This window comes from Lissotriton helveticus, chromosome 8 (assembly GCF_964261635.1).
Source record: "Lissotriton helveticus chromosome 8, aLisHel1.1, whole genome shotgun sequence".
In the NCBI taxonomy this organism is placed as follows: domain Eukaryota; kingdom Metazoa; phylum Chordata; class Amphibia; order Caudata; family Salamandridae; genus Lissotriton; species Lissotriton helveticus.
In genome coordinates, this window is record NC_136069.1 from 1,012,820,995 (window position 1) to 1,012,848,564 (window position 27,570).

Below are 27,570 nucleotides of genomic sequence, written 5' to 3' on the forward strand. Positions count from 1 at the left end.
AGATCCTTACAGATATCAGAGCGCTTCACAAAGACAGGGTAGGGGCAGTAGGAATGAACAGAGATAATGGAAGCAGTATAATAGTCACTGACATGGTAGGATAATAATAACATACATACAACATATCAATATACAAGCAGGTAAACAAGTAATATAAGACGGCACCAGTAATTGATCCCACTACAGAGGTGTTCAGGTACACCTTGGGTGTGTGGATGGCTTATACCAATGTCTTAGTGTATAAAGAACACTGAGTGGGGGCATCGGGAGAGTGAATCAGTAAGCCAAAGTGTAACATATATTGGTCGGTATTAAGAGAGTAGCGTAATAGTGTCCCCCATCAAGTAGAAGTATAGTGCCAAAGGACAAGGTGAGCAGTGATGCAGAGCAATGCAGAGTCTCTGATCCAGCACAGGAGATCTTGGCCAGAAGGATGGTTTTCACCTCTTTCTTGAAGAGTGCAGTGGAGGAGATAAGCCTGGTTTACGCTTAGTTTAAGGAGCCTGCAGGTAGCACTGGCACGGTCTCCTTTCCATCCTCCCACTTAAAGCTGTTGTCTGATTTGTAGGTTTGTCGTAAAGGAATGGCCCTCCAGAACATTTTATAAATGCTATTAAAGATACAATTGTTGTGCTCTAGATCTGATCAGCATGATCGCGCAATAAACAACATCCCCAAACAGTGGAAATTTACGTAGCTGTGACAGAAGCCTTTCTTTAGCCAAGTTACGAAAAAGATAACTGTGCTGCTCGATGCTGTTCGGGCATTCGTAAGGGTGTTCTCTGCAGGCAATGCAATAAAAAGAAACAAGCTGCGCACCCCTCCTACGTGTGACCCCATTGTTAAAGAGCGCAGCAATTAACCCCCCCAAAAAAAGCGCCTGCCATTACTAAAGCTGATGTTCCACCAGTGCTCCATACATTAATTATGCAAAGAGTTCGCCCACATGGCTAATGCAAGCTGTACAGTAAGAACACAGTAAAAGGTCCAGTCCTGCTGGGAGGCTACAAAAGAAGACAGGGAGGTACTTAGGAGATAATATTATGCCCATTAAGTAACAAAAATCCAACATTTACAAAGGATAGTCACAGATCTAATTGAAAAGATGGGTGGAGAATGGACGGAGCATCAAGTCCATACCTGAATACCTCATGCCTCGCAAAGCAGCTCCTGCGCAGCCCAGGCTCGATCTAAAAAGGGCCAGTCCTCCTGGGAGGTTACAAATGAAGACAAGGCAATACTAAGGAAGGATTAACAAGCCAATTAATGAATCAGAAACCAGCATTTACCAAGGACAATGACCCAATCCAATAAAAAATATGGGCGGAGCTTCAAGTCCATACCTGAATACAGCATGCCTCGCAGAGCAGGGCATGGGCTGCCCAGGTGCAACTTAAAAAGAGGTAATCACCCATTGTAAGCGGAATGAACCGCTCTGTATAGGAGAGAGAAACAAACAAGTAATTGAACATACTGTTTAAAGACAACGTAGAGCATGCTCTGATGGAGCAAACCAGGGGGGACATAAATACCTTACTTAGCAGGCACAGACGACCAGAGTGGCGCAGCAGATTGCAGTACGGTAAAAGGACACCTCAAGTTGCGACCGTGATCAATGAGGAGGTGGAGTCTGGTTCTAAACTGATAGCCATGCACAGAGCCGGCGGAAGCCTCTCCCCGTGTGAGACTGTGCCATATGAATTAAGCGAGGTCGCAGGAGCAAGTGGAAAGCATCACCCGATATAGACACCGGGTTGGTGTGAGGAAACTTCTCTCGCACGGTTGTCAAAAACAGACACCAATTTGGAACATGTCAGGAGCAGAGCTCATAGTTGTGCACAGTGCATTATAAAATAAAAGTCGGAAAAGGCTTGCGCACATATTGCTTCTATTATTGAATGTAGTGACAAAATAACCAGCCTGGCGAAAACAAAAAGGGGGCAGGGGGGCATCGAAGTGCATGAACACCTATGCCATGGACAAAAGAGTATAAATGAATATAAAAGGCTAATGTGCTTTAAAAAATCGGGTGGCACCAACAAAGGTCATAAGTCAAGAAAATGTATTTGTCAGTGTAGTCACGAGCAGTCTTGTAGACACATACCGCTATATAAAAATGGATCTGAATACACTGGAGAGGGTGAATACATATAGTTTTCCCTCCATACCATACATTTGAATCAACGATGGAGTGGGGGATACCGGGAGTGGGCTCAGAATACATTGCTTGATGTGGTAATCTACAAAATGGAGCTCCACTGAACCTTTTGTCACCAGCTGATGGTTATTTGGAATCCAGGGTAGAGGAGAAAATAATTTGCTTATGTGCTCATGGTGCCATTGAATCTCTAAACTGCATACTGGTGATTAAGAAAGTTTAAATAACGTAAGTGAGTTTAGTGTAAAATAGAAATCTATACCTAGTATTTCGAAAATGAACGTTAACACATAAAAAATTAAGTGAACTTCAGCATTAGTAGTCGCATGTTGTGACAGTATCAAGAAACCATATACAGAAGGAAGAAAAATAAATATATCTATATACAGAGAACTTAATCAAATGTGATCAATATACAAATGGCATATCACATACAAACTGGTACACAATAAACTCAAGAGGAGTGTAAAGCATACAAGAAGTGTACATCAAGTTTTAATGAGTGACAAATGTAATCATGTTCATTTAGCCCTTGCATGCTGGTATGACATTTCTCAATGAATTTGGACTCTGAAGTAGCAGGGATTCAACTTAACCACCTCGCTGGTCTATGTTAGTCACAAAGAGTGCTGACCATTTGATGTCATTCCCAGAGTGGTTTGTGACAGCATTATGGTCAACTAAGAGAGCACCAGTCGTTCTGCAACGAATCCTAGATTTGTGTTGCAGAATGTGTTTTGTTACTGGTTGGATAGCTTGCACTTTGCAGCATTTTCTGCACTGGCACCATATGCAGTAAAGACAATATAGGGCTAGGGCTTGGCGCACAGTAGGTTATGTGGAGGGTAAACGTGTTTAGGCAGATTAAAGTAGTTTCCAGGTGCTCAACCCGCCAATAGAACATCCCCACTCCCACGTATTATTATTTTTTTTTTCATCGGTCACCCTCAGTTTGGGCTGCACGCGGTCGTTCTAACCACACTGTCACGTAAATGATTGCACATTTACCGCGAAGGCTTTTGTTTTGATTCTTTTTTCTGTTGCATCTTTTGTAGAGCTCCTTGACAAAGGACAGAACGTCCGAAATGCATCGGAGCACTGTATAATACCATGATCTTAACGTCACTTCTTCGACTCATATGAGAAAAATATGAACCTTATGGAATAAATTCTGTTTGCAAAACTATCTTTCACTTGTTGAATATTCAATTGGAACTCTATGGCACAGGGTGCCTGAGACCGAATCAGTGTGCCCTATGCAGGGATGTGCCTACACTGCTGTAGCACACTTCACTTTTAGTCATTCGAAGTCGCAATTGAACGGATGCGACACCTGCGGAGCACCTGGAAACTACTTTAATCTGCCTAAACACGTTTACCCTCCACATAACCTACTGTGCGCCAAGCCCTAGCCCTATATTGTCTCTACGCATCTTTCTGTTCTTTGGCTGGCAGCACTGACTTTTTGAACTTAAAAATGCAATACGAAGAGATTTCGAAATCCACCGAAGCAAGAGCTGACATCTTAGCTTTTGACACTGATGCAACAGCGAGAATTTACGCTTTGATCAATGAAGATCTCACACAGACCACCACCAGCAGAACCAAAGAGCAATGCGTCAAACAACTATTATACTTATCTAAACGTCGCATTAATCAACAACTACATGCCCATACCCTCATTAAATACCACAAGGTACTCCGGATTCCCCGTGGCCTACGGATTGCTTTAAAACCGTCGCTATGCAAGAACTCCAAAACATTCGTTGAAAAATGGAACGCCATCCTCAATAAGTGTAGTCTGGACCTTATACTACTAATCGTAGAAGAATTATCAGGCATCCTAATGGAACTTTCCCACGAAATTGAAATCATACAGGATGAACTAAAAGATGCTATAACTGCTGAGGAACTGACATCCACTCTAGAGGACATTAAAGTACAACTTGAGAAACACACAAGGGAAATAAATGAACGTAAGATCCGGAAATTCCGCCGGGATACACTGGACTACAAATTAGGAGAGGTTTACACGTGGGCGGACCTATACGCCCAACGACGAAGAAACAAACCCTTCAACCCTAACACTGACACTTCCTCTTCAGGAAGCGACACTACCAACCGTCCTCCTAAAAGAACCCAGACAGGCGCCTCAGCCTCTACTGGTCCGTTTCATGAAACACCATCTACCTCTGACGTAGACCTAACTACCAGTGAGCCTTTTTTAGGTTCAGGCCCAGACAAAACCGCAGACCCAGACGGGGGAAAAGAGCTGGCAAAAAATCAAGAGGAAACTCAACACCAAGCGAGGACCCGAAAAACTCAAAAGAAGAATCGCTAGTAATCAACATCTCAAGCATTAAACTTACTGATTTCGAGACTAGAACTTTGCAAAAAGGCATGTCATTCATCCCTACTCATGATACCAACCTTTTGGAACTGGACGTCAGCACTTTTAAACTTACCAGAAAACTTAGATTGAGGCACTTTTTTGAAAACATCCTAGAACCAGCAAGAGAACAAAAACCGGATCAACTCATGGGCCTACGCCCACATAGCACTTTTATACCACCCTCCAGTCACAAAAGCATTGACACTTTTGAGACCCTGGTCAAACAGGATATTGCCAAGATCAACTTTCGCAAAAAAACCCGAAGGAACATCACCAACAAGGAATTGGACACCCTGAAGAACCTAGCTAAGAACCCCTCCATCAAATGCATTAAGGCTGACAAGGGCGGTGCTCTGGTCATCCTCAATACCCAACTTTATGATCAAAGAACACGGGAACACGTGATGGACCCTCAAGTATATCTACCTTTGGAAGGTAATCCAACCAACGATTACCGTATGGAATTACAACTAATCATTGACCAAGCCATGGCGGATGGGATCATTGATGACAAAACCAAGAGATACCTTACTGTAGAACACCCAAGAAGTCCGTCTATTACCATGTTACCCAAGATACACAAAAACCTGATGGACCCTCCATTTCGCCCGATTGTTTCTACCAGAGGCTCAATTCATGAACCGACGGGAAAATTCATAGACCGCTATCTTCAACCTATGGTCTTGCACCTACAAAGCTACATAAAAGATACTACTGAATTTTTGAACAAATTAAATTCAGTACAAGTTGGTGAGAATGAAAGGTTATACCTTTGTACAGCTGACGTCAAAAGCTTATACACTTCGATTCCCCATGACGGAGGGATCAATGCCATAGAGCAAGCTCTACTTTCAGCAGAGATGGATGATTCTTTGAAACCCTTCATATTGGAACTGATGATATACACTTTATATCACAGTTACTTTAAGTTTGATGACAAGTGGTTCCTCCAGATGTCCGGGATGGCCATGGGCAATTGTGCGGCACCGACGTATGCAAACCTTTATATGGGTAACTTCGAACTCTGTCATATCTACAAAAATGCCAACTGGATGAGCCACTTAAAACTCTATGTACGGTACATCGATGACCTGTTTTTTATCTGGAAAGATTCTAAAGAAAACCTGGAATCGGCCCTTACTGAACTTAACACGAAAGACGACCGCATTGAGTTCACCTGGAACATCAGTGCTCAGGAGATAACCTATTTGGATGTTTTGATTAGACTCACCCCTCAAGGCATCGCAACCGATCTGTTTCGGAAGCCTACTGACCGTAACAACTCTTTACTTTTTAGTAGCTTTCACCAGAACTCACTGAAACGACATTTACCCTTCAGCCAACTACTCAGAGTCACACGTATTGTGTCAGACCCAGAAACAAGGATGACCCAAATTGAATCCATGAAAACCAGGTTTAAAAACAGAGGATACCCTGATGATATCCTACAAGACGCAGTTCAACGAACTGCCGCAATACCTCGCGAGCAAACTTTACAAGAATTTATCGACAGAACAATTGAACATTCTGAACAAAGGGACCTCATTTGTTCCCACTTATGTATCTAATGGTTTGGAAACGGAAATAGCGCTCTTCAAATTCTTACGAAAAATGCGACTCAAATGGTTCTTTTCTACCACAACACCTAATGGATCACTGCGATCTAGGGACACATTCAAACCTAAAAGTAAATTTATGTCTCCCATCTCGCACAAAGTTTTGGACAACTTCGAAACTCTTGTCAAAAAAGATCTAGAATCTATTAAATATGAAATACCTAAGCACTCTAACCTCTCGAAAGGAGAAAAACGCATTCTAAACAATTTGAGACAGGACACGTCTATCACTTTTCAACCAGCGGACAAGGGAGGAGCACTTGTAATGATGGACACCACCTTTTATGACAAAAAAGTAGAAGAGCATGTACGGGACATGTCTACATACATTCAACTCGAAAAGGATCCCACTCAAGACTTTAGTACACTTCTAGATGAGATCATCACCAAAGCAGAAAAGGATGGCACGATCAACACCAACACGGCTAGATTCTTGAAAACCACTGAACCGCAAGTTCCACATATATACATGCTCCCTAAAATTCATAAGAGTTTAGAGGACCCACCTTTTCGACCCATAGTAGCTGGATGTGGATCTATACATGAACCAGTTGGACGTTATGTGGATCATTATTTACAGCCCCTAGTACAATCATGGCGAACCTACTTGAAAGACACCACAGATTGTTTAATCAAACTTTCAGAAGTAAACCACCTTATTGATGACAGAACAATACTGTGCACCATAGACGTGGTTGCACTTTATACGTCTATCGCCCATATGGAAGGGCTGGAAGCCATTGAATGGAGATCGTTACAATCAGAACTAGATCAACAACTGAGTATATTCTTACTGGAATTGCTACACTTTTCACTATTTCATAGCTATTTTAGTTGGAAATCAGAGTTCTATCTACAGAAGACAGGTACCTCTATGGGGTTTTCAGGAGCACCGTCGTATGCTAATACGTTTATGGCATACTTTGAACAACAGTATATACTCACTGATCACAGATGGATGAACAATTTGATACTGTTCCTAAGATACATTGATGACATTTTGGTCCTCTGGCGGGGTACCAAACGGGAACTGGTTGAAAGAATTCAGGAACTTAATGAACGTAACCCACGAATTAAATTCACCTATGATGTTCAAGAGTCGAGGATACACTTTCTGGATATAGAAATTCAAAAAACATCGCAAGGTATCTCAACCACTGTTTACCGGAAAGCAACGGATGTTAATAATGCGTTGCACTATACCAGTGCACATCCAAGGAACTTGAAGAACCACCTGCCCACATCACAACTGATGCGAATCAAAAGAATTTCTTCGGACACAGGTGAATGCACAAGGGCAACCAAAGAGCAACTTAAGAGGTATACTGATAGAGGTTATCCTGAAAAGGTCCTGGAAGACGCAGATCTCCGAGTACAACAAATCGCTCGGGAGAGCTTGTTGAAAAAGACTGAGAAGTCACCCTGTGAACGTATTGTCTTTGTCATGAAACATTCCACCCAATCACACAGGATCAAGCAAATATTGAAGAAACGGTGGGAGATGATTGCCAATGAACCCGATTTTAGACACATATTCAAAAACTTTCCCATAATAGCTCACACCCGAGCTAAGAATATCAGGGAGATACTCAAAAAACCCCAACGACACCAGACGGACACTTTTAAAGGGATGAGAAAGTGTTATAATTGTGGCCAGTGTAATAACACGATCGTGAGTAAAACCTTTGCACACCCGAAAACTGGTAAAGACATTGTCTTGAAGTTCAGCGCTGATTGTAACTCTGTAGGAGTCATTTATGCTATACAATGTCCATGTGGTCTTACGTATGTGGGACGGACATCGAGAAAAATCAAGACTCGAATCATTGAGCACAAAAGCACAATACGTAACCAATCTACCACCTCCAGTCTAGCGACACATTGGATTAGTGCATCACATACTATTCCACAGTTGAGATACACTGTACTTGAAGTGGTAGAGAAACACTCAGGAACAGATCATAATGTGGCACTGTCACGCAGAGAAACCTTTTGGATTAAAAAATTGGGAACCCTTACACCGGGGGGGCTCAATGATCAATATGAGATGCTTTGTTTTCTATGAATAGTATATGATTGCACGTAAATGAGCTGAATATATTGGCATTGCCATTATGTCACCGTGGAATCTATCGCATAATATAAACTGATGTTGTAATGTTCCTCATGTTATTTGTGGTAACATATATGTGTTTAAACCGTGAATTGATAATGAATTTGAAAAATCATTACGCAAAATCAGCTGCTTCAACATGTACTGTTTTAATATTCTAGTTGTTTCAAGGACACTGTTTAAATACATTCTCTTCTGTTTATTGTATTAGTAATTGGTTTACACGAAGCCATAGGGATGGTACCTGTGTTATTTGTACTGTTTAATCAACAATTTAAAAAGATTTCTTGCCGTTTATAGCACCGTTCACCATTATGTTTCTCTTTCCCAGACACTTCGTTTTGTCCGTCTTGAGCACCTCACTCGATTATCTTCGTTCCATTTCTGTTCTTGTTTCATATTTTTTCTCATCTATTATTTCATCTATTCACTCACACACAGGGAGAAGACACATCGTGTTTATGTTGGGGTTTACATACATTGGCACTTTTTTCAAGTCACGCATGGTTTCGGTTAAATGTTGAGACTCGATTAGCCTATGGACACATCCGCACATTACTTAGCTGAATTTAGACACACAGTTCAGGTAATCTAGTTTTGTAATACCCTCCGATGGGATTCGAGGGTTCAGAATAGTATGTAGCCCTTTAAGACTCCACACATTGCGAACCGGAAATTAGGTAGAGAACGGAACACATAAATAAGAATTCCTTTGGTCCGGATGTTGTTTCCGGAAACAATCGAAAGGTCGAGGGTCAGAGGACGCCGTGAGATTGCAGGTAGGAACCTCTTAAGCGCTTCTCGCTGTGTAGGATTTTGAAATACACGGTTCTAATATAAGCGTGTTACTGATGGACTCGTCCCTTTATATTGCAGGGCGCTTTTGGCAGCCGTTTTTTGACGCACCGCATAGTGTGGGAATTATGGAAATGGCAACCACGATGTTTGGGCTGTGGTAAGCCAGTAGTTTTATCATTTTTCTTATTTTCTCGCTTTAGTTTAGACACACTTTGCACAGTATTGGTTTTGACGGATGTTTTTATGTAATTCGTAGAACTGGATATTATTCATGAATTCTTGAATCGGTCCGCTAAAGGTTCGCCTGGGCGGGTAAGCTGGCATTTTTTAATCTTTACACTTGTTGGACTAGGTGAATACGAGTCACACTGATTGGCAACTTTTTATCACGTGGTGCATGGAATTTAGTTCACACATATGTGGCAGCAGGTTTTTGCTTACTTGTTGGCATCTTAGCACATTCATAGTTCACTGCTTTTAGACATATCTTTACCTCGTTTTGTTCGCTCCACCTTATCCTTGTGACTGTCGCTTTCTCAGCTCTTCTTTAATTTATAATTACTTGTGACATGGAGATTTGCACAGAAAATACTTACATTCCCCATATGGCGATTATTATTTTTTCAGTGTTTGAAATACAACCTTGAAGTGCTCACAAACAGAACACACATTGAATGTCAAGGATTCATATCGATTGGATAAGAACAACCCCTGAAGAAGGGTCCAGTAGTGACCCGAAATGCATTGGGATATGTTTTGAAGTTCATTATGTACTATAGGAATTATTGACAAATGCACATACATATGTGAAAGAATATCGTATGTAGCTGAAGTATTTTGTATGAAATCTCATTTATTAGATTTGTTTAAACTTTATGAACATGGTGTATTGTGTATAGTAAAAAATGAAAATTTCGAATTCATAACTTCGCATGTCATGTCGTGTTTAAATTGGGACAAGCGTCTATAAATTTGTTTACATAGTTTTGAAACCTCTTATGGACCTAGGTTGAGCTCCCAGTCCGACCTGGATAAACCAGGTCCTTACAGAGCTAACTTCGAACTCTGTCATATCTACAAAAATGCCAACTGGATGAGCCACTTAAAACTCTATGTACGGTACATCGATGACCTGTTTTTTATCTGGAAAGATTCTAAAGAAAACCTGGAATCGGCCCTTACTGAACTTAACACGAAAGACGACCGCATTGAGTTCACCTGGAACATCAGTGCTCAGGAGATAACCTATTTGGATGTTTTGATTAGACTCACCCCTCAAGGCATCGCAACCGATCTGTTTCGGAAGCCTACTGACCGTAACAACTCTTTACTTTTTAGTAGCTTTCACCAGAACTCACTGAAACGACATTTACCCTTCAGCCAACTACTCAGAGTCACACGTATTGTGTCAGACCCAGAAACAAGGATGACCCAAATTGAATCCATGAAAACCAGGTTTAAAAACAGAGGATACCCTGATGATATCCTACAAGACGCAGTTCAACGAACTGCCGCAATACCTCGCGAGCAAACTTTACAACGAACTGTGAAACCAGCTGACCACAGGATGGTCCTTGTGTCGAGGTATTCCACCTCAAGTAAATGTTACAAAAACATTATTTTGAAACACTGGAGAATTCTCTCCTCAGAGCCTGACTTTAAGGATCTGTTCAAAGAACCACCCATCTTTGCATACACCAGACCAAGGAACCTTAAGGAAATTCTTTCTAGACCGATTTTGTCAGGAGAAACCACACAACACACCGGCACACGCCCTTGTTACCACTGTAACAACTGTAATAACATCATTAAAGGTAACAACATCAACCACCCAATGCGAGGATTCAACATTAAATTAAATGTGGATGCAACTTGCGACTCATCTAATTTGATCTACCTCTTGAAGTGCCCATGCGGCAAAATCTATGTGGGCAAGACCAGCCGAAAGATCAAAATCCGACTTAATGAACATAAGTCCAATATCCGCACTAAGAACTCCAAATCTAATGTCGCCACCCACTTCAATGAGGCCAACCACAACGTGGCTCAACTCAAATACCTAGTCCTTGAGTTGGTCCCTAAAACAGAAGGGAGAGACAATAACAAGACACTGCTCCAACGCGAAACATCGTGGATTTACAGACTTCAGTCTCAAAAACCATATGGTCTTAACGACCGCACAGAACTTAGTTGTTATTTGTAAATATTTGCTTATTGACTGCTTTGCACTGACATTCTGCTGTTGTTTAATCTCACGTTTCATTGATTCTTTAGTCCTTTTAGCCTTCTTAAAATGGCCGCTGTCATTACTATGCTAGTTCACCACACACTTCCTTCACTTGTAGTCCCTTGTCGATTTCCGCCATTATTTTCAAACATTAACTGCACACCTCCCCGCCGAGCTCGCACAGCCGACACCGACTCGTTGCATGCTGCACGACCCGGTATTGAAGTAAGTACCCACACCTTCCTTACTTCCCAAACAGCGCGGCAGTCCATGCCACGCTAGAATCTGCCTTTTCACGTTCACTGTTTACTTTTCCCCGAGATAACCAGGCATGTTTTTTCAGCCGGCATCTTCACATGTTTTAAAACGTTGTGGCACCTCATGCATGCTTTCCGCTCAAATGCAAATGTACGTCCTTATGTAAGCAGCACCTCAGCGAATACCACTCTTTAACCGATCAGTCCGTCACGCTCACATATGCATGTTTTATCACTTAGTCTTAAGAAGTACGTTTTTCACCCTCTAAACACAACCCGCCAATAGAACATCCCCACTCCCACGTATTATTATTTTTTTTTCATCGGTCACCCTCAGTTTGGGCTGCACGCGGTCGTTCTAACCACACTGTCACGTAAATGATTGCACATTTACCGCGAAGGCTTTTGTTTTGATTCTTTTTTCTGTTGCATCTTTTGTAGAGCTCCTTGACAAAGGACAGAACGTCCGAAATGCATCGGAGCACTGTATAATACCATGATCTTAACGTCACTTCTTCGACTCATATGAGAAAAATATGAACCTTATGGAATAAATTCTGTTTGCAAAACTATCTTTCACTTGTTGAATATTCAATTGGAACTCTATGGCACAGGGTGCCTGAGACCGAATCAGTGTGCCCTATACAGGGATGTGCCTACACTGCTGTAGCACACTTCACTTTTAACCATATGCAGTAAACCACATTTTTGGTGTTACTATAAGAAAATGTATGCTGTTCATGTTGCACTCGGTGAATGGTGACTTCTTTGGAGGTAGAGGTGAAATTGCGGGCCAAATATTGGACGCATTTATGGTGTCATGTAATTGGAGTAAGTTTCAATAATCAGCTTAAATCTTTGGCTCAGTTTTTCACGCAGCCCTAACCAGGTGTTGTTGTAGGTTCTTCCCCTATTTAACCCGTTGACCGCGGCGTGAATTCTGCCATGGTGCGGGCGATTTAATCAATGGGCGGGGTTTGGACGGACCCCGGCCGTCCTTCGCACACGCCCACCGTCACGTGGGATGGCCGGGGGCCGTCCGAAGCACCCAACAGGTTAAAGAATAACATTTGCTGGGGATCTGAAATGGTGCCAACATTTTTACATTGTTTAGTATGATCTTTTTGATCTTATTGGTAATAGTCAAGAAGGTCAGTACACATGTGAGTGGAATATTATTGTCCCTAGTTTTAGGCGTTGGGAGACTTCCTCTTTGTGTGAACAAGCTCTTTTAAAGAGTTCTTCACCAGTTTTTTTAGGGAACACACAATCCACAAGTTTATTGCATCGGATTCTGCCATTGAAAAAGTCATCTTCTTTGAGGCTACAATTCCTCCGTATCCACAGAAATTGGAAGTATGGCAGATTGCCTTTGAGCAATTTGAGATGATTACTCATATTAAAAAAGCGTGTTATGATATGTAAGACTTGGTATATGGTTTGGTGTATATCTGGTCTTCTATGGACACCCACAGATTAAAAAAGTTCTGTCTTTCTGTACTTTGAGATATGGTGAAGTGAAACCCAAAAGATCTGTTGTTGAGTCCACCATGGGACTCCAGAAGGTTATCTGTGGGGCCCTGCCAAATCTAAAAAAGGTCATCGACGTATGCCCGAATTTGATGATGTCACTGGCACCGTAGATGCATTTGTCCTGAAAATAAGCCATATAAATATTGGCTATCTGAGGCGTGAAGGCGCATTTCATCATTGTAGACTACATTTTCAACATTGCTAATCACTAAATGATTTAATGATCAGTGCAATATATATTAAATTTTTTGATAACCAAGTTTTCTCTGATAAATTTGGTTTAATCTATACTGCTATCACTCTCCTTTTCTTTTCTCCTAACTCATAGCAAAGGCAGTTACATTTGACTACTATGAGGGTTACGCTTTGGACACCATCCTGGTCTAACAAGCCCGCAATCCGTGAGGCAAGCTTATGTCATGGTGCACACACATGATCCGTGCTTGTCTATAACAACAAAAATCAGCATTAGGTATCCAGACATCAGTACATTTAGGGCACTCAGGGCAGGGCTGCATGTCTATTACCATGCAGAAGACTTTTCCGTCCCAACACCAGTGCTTGAAAAGATTAGACTCCATTTCTAACCTTCCCAAATTCAACACATTGTTATGTGGCCTCATAAATCCCCCAAACAAGATTAATACAATTAAAATAAAAAAACTAACATCATTTGAATATTGAAGCTTGTAGCTGCCTCTTGTGTAAACACGCTAGTTAATGCTCTGAAGGACCCAGCAGGGCCTTTTCAGTGGGGACCAGTACATTCTTTCCAACACCAGAACTTACATAGAAAAGGATTAACCAAGGTTCTTTCTCCAAGCATTATTATGCAAAGCATGTCAAGTCAATGATCTTTATTCGGGACATATGAACATGGTATTAAAAGCACGTACAAAAGTACATAAAATGAACATTTGATATAACAATATATTAAAAGGTATTAATCATTCATATTCAGTTTAAAATGTAAACGTTTAAAATCTATAAAATACACATACATCACAATAAAAAATAAATGCATAAATCTTGTAAGGACATGATAAATTTAAAACGGGGAAAGAAAGACCTATACGTCACATCATAGGCAATACAGTTTCCAATTTGTTAAGTAATCCGGAGTGCTTTTCTTGTTTTAATGATATATGCTAAGAAAGGTGCGGTAATGAAATAGATCTTAATATCATTCAAAACCGTCAGGTAGTGGTATTAGTGGTATGCATTTTTTTAATGTAAACAGACCTTCACTCAGTTAAAGGGGCCTTAAGAACTTTTTTCTACCTGCAAGATAAAACTTAAATAGTTCATGTTAAGTGGATTGAGCTGCCGCTTTATCACTGGGGCATTTGGTATCCTTCTGTACCCACTCTGTACCTGTGGGAAATGCGACCAGGTGCTGAAAAATGGAGAAGAGAAACCTGGAGAGGAGAAATCTATGGTTTGGGCTACGTACCCAGCCAAGGTATCTCAGAAATCCTTGGCGTATAGCATAGGATAGGTGAAGTGCACCGAGGGTCGTGTCGCCTCCGCAATAGCAGGGGCTAACCCAGTTTGTTCCTCTACCAGTTGCTTCAGAGTTTTTGGGGGGGAATCTGTGCTATCTTTTCCAGAGACTCCCATGAATGCATGTCACTATCTCCGATGGTTTACAATGTTTTCCTAATCGAGGATAACCATCTGATCTTATCCATATGGTCCAGCAACATGCAGTCCCTGCTAATGTTCTGGGTTAATTTAACTTAATTTTTACGCATATAGAATGCCAAAGTAAAGTTGTTTTTTGTTCCAACGTCATCGCTATGGGTCGTTGGCCTAATTCAAGCTGTATAATTGTGCTTGAAGTAGATTTGGGGACTGCTATGAGACTTTTCAGAAATTTGTCTTCTTGTTTTTGCAAGATTTTGTTGTCCCCATGCCCCATATTCCAGCCCCGTATGATGCGGCAGAGACGGTCTTGGCATTGTATAATTTTATCATTTCTGGGATATATTTAGATCCCAGCTTGGTGGTGAATCTGAAGATAGCCTTGTTATTTCTAGCCATATTTGCCACACAGGATTCTCTATATTCTTCCCACTCCCCATTTTCTGTAAATCTAAGGCCCAGGTAAGCATGCCATTTAAGGAAACAAATAGCAACAGAAACATATTTACCTGGTAGCAGTCACCTTTAAGATTGTCTAAAACATTGCCACATGTTTTACGCATATGGTTTTTGCACCCGTCGATGACCATTTGATCAATGTTTGAAACACGTTAAGGAGTAATACTTCATTAGAAATTATAATTAAACAGATGTTTTTACATCAATGCATACATATGCCAGAAATGGTAGGATACAGTTCTTATGCATTAAAAACTTATTAAGCACTTAATGTAGACACTGCAAATCAAAAATCCATAACGCACTACATACACCAAAGAGAACCCGAAATACTGCACCATCTTGGCACAAGGCTTTCTGCAGTTCCGGAAAAGGATTTGGTTCTGCAGTTAAATGACCCTTTCTGTAGATCTCTCGCCCTCTAGGATTAAGGTACGAAAGTAATCTACTCAGATTAAACCAACACTTGTCCATGAATAGACAGAGGAAACCGCAAACCACCCCATACTGAGCCTAGTTTGACATAAATCACATCGAAGGAGAAATAGTTACTTACCCGAGCAGTAGTTCTCCTGCGTTTATTTCCAACATGTATTCATATGCGTGAAATATTTCCTGACATCAGTTTAAGGATTCTAGTTACAATGTTATTTAACAGTTTTAGAAGTAACTTTAAAACAACCTATAAAGCTTTATAGGCCACCCAAGTTATTTGGGTTCTTTTCTCTCAGGCATGAAGTTAATAGGTCTCTAGTGCTGTTGCCATGAGGCTATGCTGGATACTAGCAACATGAGGGAAGCTATTCACTTCATGGGCATGGAGGGTGTTAGAAAAGGATTATGTTACTTACCCAGTAAGCATCTGTTCTGGGCATGTAGAGCTGTAGATTTCACATGCTTTGCATACTCCTGCCATCTAGTGTTGGGTCTGGATGTTTGCAAGTTGTTTTTCTTCAAAGAAGTCTTTCCAGTCACGAGGTAGGTAACTTCTCCTTTCAGTGATAGTACGCACGGGCATCAACTCCATTGTTAGATTGTTTTCCCGCAGACGGTGAGAATGGAGTTAGTAAGTGTAGAATAGAGATGTCCATGCGTATGTATATAAGATAAGAAAGAACTGTAACGAGTACAGGTACCTGGGGAGGTGGGCGAGCGCGTGTGAATCTACAGCTCTACATGCCAAGAACAGGTGCTTACTGGGTAAATAACATTATCCGTTCGAGGCATGTGAGCTGTAGATCACATGCTTTGCATAGACTACATAGCAGTATTCTCCCAAAGCAGTGGCCAATCTGTAACTGTTTCAGTTGTCTGAAAAAGTGTTTTAAGTACTCCTGGCCCACATTAGCTTGATGTCTTGCTAACACATATACACAATAATGTTTGGTGAATGTGTGTGGTGTAGACCATGTTGCAGCCTTGCAAATGTCAACTATGTGGATGTTACCTAAAAAAGCCATAGTAGCTCCTATTTTGCAAGTAGAATGTGCTCTAGCAGGTATTGGTAAAGTTCTCATTGCTTTTGCATAACAAGTCTGAATACATTTAACTATCAATCTAGCGATACATGATTTGGATATAGGATTGCCCTTGTGAGGTGCAGCAAAAGCAACAAAAAGTTGTTTTGTCTTACGAAATGACTTTATTCTTTCTATGTCATATAAGAGGGCTCTTCTGACATCTAAAGTGTGTAGAGCTGGTTCTGCCACTGAATCTGGTTAAGGAAAGAACACAGGTAACTCAACCGATGGATTGATGTAAAAGGCAGAAACTACTTTAGGTAGAAATTTAGGGTTGGTATGAAGAACCACTTTGTCTTTGTGAAGTTGGAAAAAAGGTTCTTCTATGGTTAGTGCCCGTAGCTCACCCCCTCTCCTCAGTGAAGAAATTTCAATGAGGAAAACAAATTTCCACAAGAAAAATTGCAGTTCACATTTATGCATGGGTTCAAAAGGAGGGCCCATTAATTGTGTGAGGACTATGTTAAGATTCCACACTGGGGCTGGTGGAAGTCTTGAAGGTACAACTCTTTTTAGTCCTTCCATAAAAGCTTTGGTAACTGTCACTCTAAAAAGAGAAAAGTGTTGCCTATTTTGTAGGTAAGCAGCTATTGCAGTGAGATGTAAGCGGATAGAAGTGTAAGCTAATTCTGACCGCTGCAAGTGTAATAAATAACAGATGATATTTTGTATGGAAGCATCCAGTGGATTGATATTGTTATTACAATAGATAACAAAATGTTTACATTTACCTGCATAACAAGCTCTTGTAATAGGCCTTCTGGACTCTTTGATAATGTTCATACAGTCTAGTAGAAAATTTAGATAACCAAACTCTATGACTTCAGGAGCCAGATCGCTAGGTTGAGTTCTTTGGGATCCGAGTATCTGATTTCTGCATGGCTCTGTGTGAGGAGACTGGATGTGAGATGCCGCTTTTGATGTGGAACTACTGATAGCTCCAAAAGGGTTGTGAACCAATGTTGGCAGGACCCATGTGGGAGCTACTAAAATCAGTGTGAGGGATGTTTGCCTGAGTTTCCAAACCACTGATGGAATGAGAGGCGGAAAAGCGTAGGAAAATGTCCCTGACCAGTTAATCCATAGAGCATTGCCTTTGGAGAGTGGGTGTGGGTACCTGGAGGCGAAACTTGGGCATTTCGCATTTTTGTATGTGGGGAAAAGATCTATTTGAGGAAATCCCCAACTTTGAAAGTATGGGAGGATAACCTGAGGGTGAAGTTCCCACTCATGGATTTGCTGCCTCTGTCTGCTGAGAAGGTTGTCAATCTGATTGTGTACTCCGGGGAGATGTTCTGCTAGGAGACAGATTTTGTGGTGTATGGCCCATTTCTAAATGTCTTGAGCTAGTTGTGACATTGGAGAGAGTGTGTCCCCTCTTTTTTTGTATATAATACATAGCTGTCGGTGCGGACTATAACAGCTTTACCTAAAGGTGCATTTGAAAGGCTGTGCGCGGTAGAAACACTGCTAGCAGCTCTAGGTGATTTATGTGGAGAACTTTTTGCATTTGACTCCACAAGCCTTGAATTGTGTGACTCCGGTGATGAGCTCCCCAACTAGTGAGCGACGCGTCAGCTGTTAGTATTGTCTGTGAAACTGGGTCTATGAAGGGCCGTCCTTTTGAGATATTTTGTGGGTTTCACCACTGCAGAGAGCGAGAGTACGGCCGTTTACCAACACTAGATCCGTTAAGAGACCCTGCAACTGGTCCCACTGATTTGCTAAGCATTCTTGAAGGGGACACATGTGAAGCCTGGCATGGGGGAAAAATCATGATGCAAGAGGCCATCATTCCCAGCATCTGCATATACACTCTGTGATGTATTCCTATAGGTTCTGTATCGATCCCCCTATTCCTGACCCTGTTCTGGTTAACAAGTTAACTAGCAGCCATCCCATGATGCAGAAACCGTTATCTGATTAAGCCACACCACGGCACAGGAACGTGTTATCTGATTAGGTCATAACGCTTGCAATGTAATTAGGCAAGCAATATTCCTCCAGCCCCTGATAAGGCATACGGAGTTCTCAAAACAAATCAAACCTATGACAACCTGGGAAAAACCCTGCGGCCATTGTTTTGATTTCATCGAGAACTTCAGCAAAAGAATGTGCTAACGACCAAGTCGTATGACATCCTTATTGACGTATCTATGTCCATCCTTACGTCAATCTCGGCACCTTACAGGTATAAATATTACCGGTATTGCCTTAAGCAAACACACGCGGTGGTGACGAGATCGGAGCACCCAGACTTGCCGAAGCCCAGAGCAGAGCAGACCCCGCTGGCGCAGCCCCGCCTTCCTGACGCGCTGAGAACGAGACGCTGCCTTTCTCCTGCCGAGAAATCCAGCTCCGGCGCTTCCGAGCAGCCCTCGCAGGCAGCTTATTTATTTATTTATTTATTTTCAGGTTTGTATGGCGCTGTGAATCGATTCCCGAAGGAATATCTCCGCGCCTTTGGCCAAAACCAGAGAACAGAAAAGACTCGTCAGCATTTTAATGAAATCGGCAGGAGATCAGTCAGTTAGAGATTTGAAGAGGAATGTTTTAAGCTTTTTCCTAAAAGGGAAATGTTCCCTACATACTCTGATTTCCTTTGGGAGTAGGTTCCACAGCTTTGGACCTGCTACTGATAGGGCTCTTCCCCCCTTTCTTGCCTTCATGGCCCTAGGAACACATAATAGTTCCTGATCTCCCGATCTCAGGAATCTGGACGGTACATAGGGGATAAATTTCTCAGTAAGGTAACCGGGACCAGTTCCAGTTAAGCATTTGTGGATGACGCAACAGATCTTAAACATCACCCTCTGCTTAACCGGAAGCCAGTGCAGTTTGGCCAACAGTGGTTTTGAGGGAGTACGGGGCGGGACATTCAGAACCAGTCGTGCAGCCGTGTTTTGCACAACCTGCAATCTGGCAAAGATGCCCTCATTGGCAGCTAGCATTAACCCGTTGCAGTAGTCCAGCCTGCTTAAAACTAGGGACTGGACCAACGTTCTCCTGGTGGTATCTGGTAGCAGGGGGAATACTCTCCTGAGAAGCCCGATGACATGGAAGCATGAGCCCACCACTTGATTGGTTTGTTGTGTGTGGGTAAGCTCATGGTCCAGTTTGACACCCAGGTTTTTTACCACGGTTTTGGGCACAGGGACCGGGCCAAGATCTTGAGGCCACCAGTCCGGGGTCCACAACCGTTTTGCCTCTCCGAATAGCATAACCTCCGTTTTGGAGACGTTGCACTGCAAATAGTTGGCTGCCATCCAGCGGGACACCTCTTTCATCCCTCGGGCGAAGGAGCCCCGCACCTCAGGAGTCATCGTTTTAAAAGGGAAGAGGAGTTGGGTATCATCCGCGTATGATACCGGAATGAATCCGTGGGATCTCATGATGTTCGCTAGGGGGGCCACATAGATGTTAAATAACGTGGGGCTCAAACAAGAGCCCTGTGGCACCCCCTTTGAGATCACCACCTCCTCTGATTGATATGGCCCCAAGATGACTCTCTGGGTGCGTTCGCTGAAAAAACTCCTGAGCCAAGCCAGGGCCTTGCCTTCCAGACCGATGTCAACTAGTCTGGAGGTCATGATGTGATGTGACACAGTGTCAAACGCCGCTGACAAGTCCAGAAGCACCAGAACAGCGGAATAACCCCTGTCCTGTAGCCTCTGGAGATTGTCAGCGACAGACAGCAAGGCAGTCTCAGTACTGTGTCTGGGTCTAAAGCCCGACTGGGATGGGTCCAGTACACCTGCGTGTTCAATGAATTTTGACAAATGCTGATTCACATGCCTCTCAGCAAGCTTCCCTATAAAAGGGAGAAGGGAGATCGGTCTCAGATTTGTCAACTCAGACCACGGGATCGCGTTGTTTTTGCGCAGAGGCCTCACAAGTGCCTGTTTCCATTCCAACGGTACTTCCCCAGTAAGCAAAGACAAGTTAACTATCTGCCGTATTCCAGCCCCCAAAATCTCCAGCAAAGTTGGCATAATACGTGCTGGGATGATGTCAGACTGGCACCCACTCTTTGTTTGCATGACAAGGGCAGTCAGCTCTTCCATAGAGATGGATGGGAAGGCAGTAAGCGTCTTAGCCTCGTTGTCTGGAGTCATGGTATATGGAGCTTGGAATATCGAGACCAGAGACGAGAGATACCATCCCTCATTCATCCTAGATTCCAGGTACAGAACTGAATAACCCCTTGCAGAGAATTCTTGAGTCAGTCACTTGGCAAAACAAACTTAACTTAAACTGCTACTTTCTATTCCCGCGAACGTATTAGGCTTAGGTCAGGTACACTGGGGTAGGCGTAGTTAGAAACACCAGTTGAGTACGATTAGTCAAATGTATATGTGTATGTATCTATTTTATCCATTTTAAACCACCTTATGGCTTAGAAACCATATAAATGTTTTTACAGTATTATTTTATACTTCTGCTTTTATTGTATGCACTTTACTTAACCATAAGTATTGCGATAATATCAATCCATTTCTCTTGTATGAGAAAAGAGACTGATCAATAAATACCATCTTTTATTGAACACGCCCGTCTCTTCCTTTTCTCTACAATCTGGTGAGACTAAGAATGCACGTACTGACTGAGTAAAATAAGTTGTCTTTTGTTTTCACACGACTCTAGAGATACACTCTTGATTAGGGGAGAGCAAAGTTGTCATGTTCTATGGTTGTCAGAAACTAAATCCCTTCTTGTCTATCCAGGGAGGTTCAACTCCTCCTTGCCTATTCGAGAAAGTTTCTAGTGAACTCTGAGCTAGCTGGCAAACCCAAAACTTTAAGTCTAATATCGACAGTAGAAGACCTAGTTAACGTCTGGTCTAGGCCTATACTATTGAAGGTATTATTCCAATGCGCAGAGCCTATTGGGATAATAGGAACTACACTACAACTCGAGCTGGTAATGAGTGAGTAGGCTGAAACTGAAGAATTAGAGCCTGAATATTGCAGATTCTGTCTGCATTGGTAAAAGTCAGAGCTCTTTGAGTATCTAAAGTGACTCCTAGATAGTTCTGAGTATTGGAAGGTTGAAGATGCGACTTCAACACATTGACTGTAAATCCCAGTTGGTGCAGTAACTACAGTGTTATGTGAGTGTGCTGGAGACACTTTAATATGTACTGGCTTTGATGAGCCAGTCGTCCAAGTACGGGAAGACATGAATGTGTAGTCTTCATAAGTGAGCAGCGACTACTGCCGAACATTTTGTGAATACTCTGGGAGCCGTTGTGACTCCAGATGGAAGTACGTTGAACTGGTAATGCTGCCCAGCTACCACAAATCTGAGAAATATGTGAAGAGTAGGATGTATTGTAATGTGGAAATATGCATGCTTTAAGTCTAGAGTAGACATAAAGTCGCCCTGCTGTAGAAGTGGAAGCATTTGTTGCAGCGTGACCATATGAAAATTATCTGATTGTATGTAAAGATTTAATTATCTGAGGTCTAAAACAGGTCTGGGAGAACCGTCCTTTTTGGGTTTGAGAAAGTACAGAGTATACACCCGACTCCTGATATTTAAGTGGTTCGGGCTCTATTTCTCCCTTCAAGAGGAGAGATTGAACTTCTTGTTTTCGGAGGTGTAAATGGTCTGGTGACATTTTGTGTGAACGCGGAGGAATGTTTGGAGGATTTTTAGTAAAGCTCCAGACAATAACCAGAACGGATAATTCCTAGCACCCATTTGTCTGTAGTGATTGATTGCCAGACAAGTAGAAATTGTGAAAGACGCCCCCCGACAGACATTCAATAATCGGAGTGTAGTGCGTTCAAGTCACTGTTTGTTATTTGAGGGGGAGATGCATGTGTTGGAACCTATACATCTACCTTTGTCATTGCTGCCTCTGTAGCCTCCTCTATAGAAACCCTTGGAAGCAGAGGGCAGATTGTTGCCTTTCTACGGTGTAGAGGCCAAGTCTGAAGAGACATTCTTGGACCCCCCACGATAGAAGGTGCGCTGAAAGGAATCACAACTAGAAGGGGACTGTAGAGCTCCCATTGATGTTGTCATGTCTGTGTCCTTTTCCAATTTCTCTAAGCAAGTGTCTACTACAGGGCCAAAGAGGTGTTTGTCCAATGGTGTGTTAAGAATAGAAGCTTGAACTTCTGGTTTAAACCCTGAAATTCTTAACCATGCAGTGTCAGCCGCATCTAACGCACACCTAATGGAAGAATTAGCAATGAGCTTTCCCTCTTGCACTAGGTCCTGGGCTATGGAATTATGGTCATCAGGCAGGAATGGTGCAGTTGCTCCATTTCGTCCCAATGCGCCCTACCGTACCTGGCTAAAAGGGTGTGGGTATTAGCAATGCGCCAGAAACTTGAACTTGGGAGGCTACTCTCTTTTCAGAGGCATCTATCAGCTTAGACTCCTTGTCTGGAGGTGGAGTGTCTCCTGACGTCTGAGAATTGGTCCGTTTACGGGCATTAGAAACCACTAGAGTGTCTAGCGGTAACTGGCCATGGATGAAAACTGGGTCTGACGGTACAGGTATATATTTTTTGTCTATCCTGGGGGTGAGAGTACGTGCACAAACAGGATCCTTAAATATGTCATCCACATGTCTTAACATACCTTTGAACATGGGGAGCGTGTATGTGGTTCTTCAGGAACTACTAATGGTTTCTAAAAGGAAATCCTCCTCTAGGGATTCTTTATGTAATAGTACCCCATGATATTCAGCTGCTCTACTTAATAGCTCAATGTAACCTACATTGTCATCTGGTGGAGAGGGTTTAGTAGGATGAAGGTCAGCAACATTATCTGTGTGAGTCTGTATTATTATCCTTCCAGGGGTCTGCAGGTGAAGAATCATTGCCCCCATCCCCATCGTCCTGATCATAAGGTGTACGTGGTGGTGGTGAATTAGTAGTGGTAATTAGCAAATGCTGTGTTTCTGGGGAAGGAGGTGATGGAGGAGGAGAAGGAGAAGGGTTAGTACCCACATGCTTCCTTTTTAAAGGAATGTGATAAGCTTCTTCTGATTCAGATTTGCGTATAAGTGGCAATTTGGTTGCAATATATCCAGTCTTTGGACGAATATAAAGTTCCTTTTGTTTCGGGTCCGGTTTTGAAGGCGGGAAGTCAAAACAAGGCTCCTTTGGTGGTATCGGAGCATCTTTATGTTTTGGTGCGGCGGTTTTGGTGACGGTGTTTTGGGTGCCGAGGATTTCGGTTCCGAAGACTGTTTAGGCATCGAAGCAGCTGGGCCTGAGACAGGTTTCGGTATCGACCCCGAAGGATTCGGTTTGGCGTCAGAGTGTGGGCGACTCAATCTTGAGTAGGAAGGCTTTGACACATGATCTCTGGGCAGACCATAACCTGAAGGCAGAGGTGGGACCGGGGACTTTTTCTTGGGCTGAGTTGGACTCTGGGGCAAGGGAGAATCGGTACTCACGATATGCTGACCTTGCGGATTGTCTTCGTCCACATCAGAGCCGGAGACGGAGATAGGCTTTTCTTGTTCTTCCCTGGCCTCTATGGCATAGCTGGTTACTTGTTCAGAATCTTCTCCAAAGAGTTACAGAATGGACCCGGTGTTCTGACTCTGCATGTCGCGACGTCGAGTCAGACTAACCGAGAAACTGTCGAACCAGAGCGAAGCAATTCACATCCGAACCCGACGGCGAAAAAAACACAAACATCCGGACCTGAACAATAGATGGCAGGTGTATGCAAATAATGTGATCTACAGCTCACATGCCTTGAACACTTATGAATCAAATACATATTCTCTTCCTGCTTTAAATGGTAATGTTACTTACTCAGTAAGCATATGTTCTTGGTATGTAGCATAGCAAAGCACGCCATCTAGTGTTGGGTCCGGATGTTTGTACTTTGTCTTCGATGAAGTCTTTCCATTCACAAGGTAGGTGACTCCACCTTTCGATGACAGTGTGCATGGGCATCAACTCCATTGTTAGATTGTTTCCCGCAGAGGGGGAGAATGGAGTAGTAGTAAACAATAGAGATGTCCATGCATATGTATGTAAATTAAATAGAGAACTGAAGCAGCTACAGGAATATGTGGAGGTGGGTGGGTGCAGTGAATCTACAGCTCTACATGCCAAGAACAGACGCTTACTGGGTAAGTAACATTATCCGTTCAAGGCATGTGAGCTGTAGATCACATGCTGTCCATAGATTACATAGCAGTATCCTCCCAAAAGCAGTGGCTAACCTGTAGCTGTTGGAGTTGTCGGAAATAGTGTCTTAAGTACTGCTTGACCCACATTGGCTAGTCTTGCTGACACATCTGCAATAACGTTTAGTGAATGTGTGCGATGTAGACCATGTTGCAGCTTTGCAAATGTCAATAGGAATGTTTCCCAAAAAAGCCATAGTGGCTCCTAGCTTATGAGTGGAATGTGCCCTAGGGGGTAGGGTTAGAGTTCTCTTTGCTTTCTCATAGCAAGTTTGAAGGCACTTAATAATCCACCTTGCAATACCTAATTTGGAGATAGGATTGCCCTTGTGTAGTGGCGCAAAAGCAACAAAGAGTTGTTACATTTTACAAAAAAATGTTGTCCTTTCAATGTAGTACAAGAGTGCTCTTCTAACATCTAACGACTGATTTATGTGAAATGCAGATATGACCTTAGGTAAAAATTTAGGATTAGTACGAAAAACCATTCTGTCTCGTGTAGCTGGAAAAATGGTTCTTGTATGGTTAACGCCTGTAATTCACTCACTCTCCTTAATGATGTGATTGCAATGAGGAAAGCTGTTTTCCAAGAGAGGAACTGTAGTTCGCATTTGTGCAGGGTCTCAAAAGGTGGGCCCATCAACCTTGTGAGGACTATATTAAGATTCCACACTGGAGCTGGTAGAAGTTTTGGTTGGTTGTATGACTCTTTTAGTCCTTTCATGAAAGCTTTGATCACAGGTACTCTAAATAATGACAAATGCTGTCTATTTTGTAGATCTTCAGCAATTGCCGCTAGGTGTAGTCTGAATGAGGTATACGCCAACGCTGACTGTTGCAAGTGTAACAGATAGCATATGATGTTCTCTATGGAAGCATCAAGAGAGTTGCTATGATGGTTACAACAGTAAATAAAAAAATCTGCATATAAACCTGAGCTGCAATCCAATGATTGGGTTGAAATTGGAGAACTAAAGGCTGAATATTTTGAATTCCGGCTGCCGTGGGAACAACCAGGGCTTTTTGTTTTGAGTATTTAGCGTGGCTCCTAGGAACTCCTGAGTATTGGTTGGTTGGGGATGTGATTTTGTCGCAATGTTTGTGAACCCTAGTTGATGTAGTAACTGGATTATTCTAAAAATGTGCTGAAGGCATTGCTGGTACGTGCTGGCTTTGATGAGCCAGTAGTCCAAGTATGGGAAGACATGGATGCATTGTCTTCTTAGGTGAGCTGCTGCTACCGCCAGACACTTTGTGAAGACTCTGGGGGCTGTGGTGGCTCCGAATGGGAGTACCTTGAATTGGAAGTGTTGACCCGCTACCACCAACCCGAGGAATTTGCGATGAGAAGGGTGGACTGGAATATGGAAATAGGCGTCTTTTACATCGAAAGTAGACAGAAAGTCGCCTCTTTGCAGCAGAGGTAATACTTGTTGCAGTGTCACCATGTGGAAATGATCTGAATGAATGTAAAGATTCTAATATTGGTCTGAGAGAACCATCATTTTGGGGTATTAGGAAATAAAAAGAGTATATGCCCGACCCGTGATGTTGCGGTGGTATGGGTTCTATAGCTCCTTTCAGAAGTAGAGACTGAACCTCTTTTTGAGGAGGTGTAGGTGATCTGATGAGTTTGTTGATTTTGGTAGAATGTTTGGAGGAGTGTTGATGAACTCCAGCCAGTAACCAGAACGGATCATTTGTAGTACCCAATTGTCTGTTATTGACTGCCAGATTGGTAGGAAATCTGACAGTCTTCCCCCAACAGGTGTTAAGTGGACGGGGGGGAAGTGGAGGCAAGTCACTGCTTTGTATTGGAGAGGGAGGTGCATGTGTTTTAACCCCTGCCTTTGCCATTGTTACCTCCATTACCCCCTCTAAAGTAATCCCTAGATGGAGAGAGTTGGTTATTGCCTTTATAGGTGGAGGTCATCTCCGAGGAGGTATTTTTAGAGCCTCCGTAGTAAAAGGAGCGGCGAAAGGAACCACGGGCTTTGTGCTGACTAACGGGCTCCCATGGATTTGGCCACTTCAGTGTCCTTCTTCATTTTCTCTAGTGAAGAATCTACCACTGGGCCAAATAGATGCTGTTTATCAAAGGGAGTGTTTAAAATAGCGGTTTGCACCTGTGGTTTGAACCCTAATATGGAAGCCAAGCATGTCTTCTCAAGAGGACACTAGTGTTTACCGCTCTAGAAGCTGTGTCTGCAGCATCTACGGAACATCTAATAGCGTTATTGGAAATAAGTTGCCCTTCACACACCAGGTCTTGCGCCTTAGATCTGTGTTCCTGGGGCAAATGTTGTATTATTTGCTCCTTCTCGTCCCAGTGCTCACAGTCATATCGTGCTAGCAATGCCTGAGTGTTGGAGACTCGCCAGAAATTGGCCGAATGAGAGGCCACCCTTTTCCCAGAAGCATCAATAAGTTTGGATTATTTATCCGGAGGCCGGAGCATCTCCTGTTGTCTGGGAGTTGGCCCTTTTCCTTGCATTGGACAACACCAGGGAGTCTATTGGCAACTGACCTTTTATATATACTGGGTCCGATGGTGCTAGCTTGCATTTTTCATCTACTCTAGGGGTAAGAATACGAGCTCTGACCGGGTCGTTAAAAATGTCATATACATGCCTGATCATTCCTTTGAGCATGGGTAATGTATGTGATGACCTCTGCGTAGGACTGAGGG

At 42.6% G+C, this 27,570-nt stretch overlaps 1 protein-coding gene across 1 annotated transcript in view; it reads right to left on the reverse strand.

The window, feature by feature from the left end:
* SMS (spermine synthase) overlaps positions 1–27,570 on the reverse strand; it is a 711,777-nt gene that overhangs the window by 190,578 nt on the left and 493,629 nt on the right. The window contains exon 7 of the mRNA XM_078657845.1: positions 15,248–15,337. Coding sequence (XP_078513971.1) covers positions 15,248–15,337 — 90 coding nt within the window. The remainder of the gene's footprint in view (positions 1–15,247; positions 15,338–27,570) is intronic.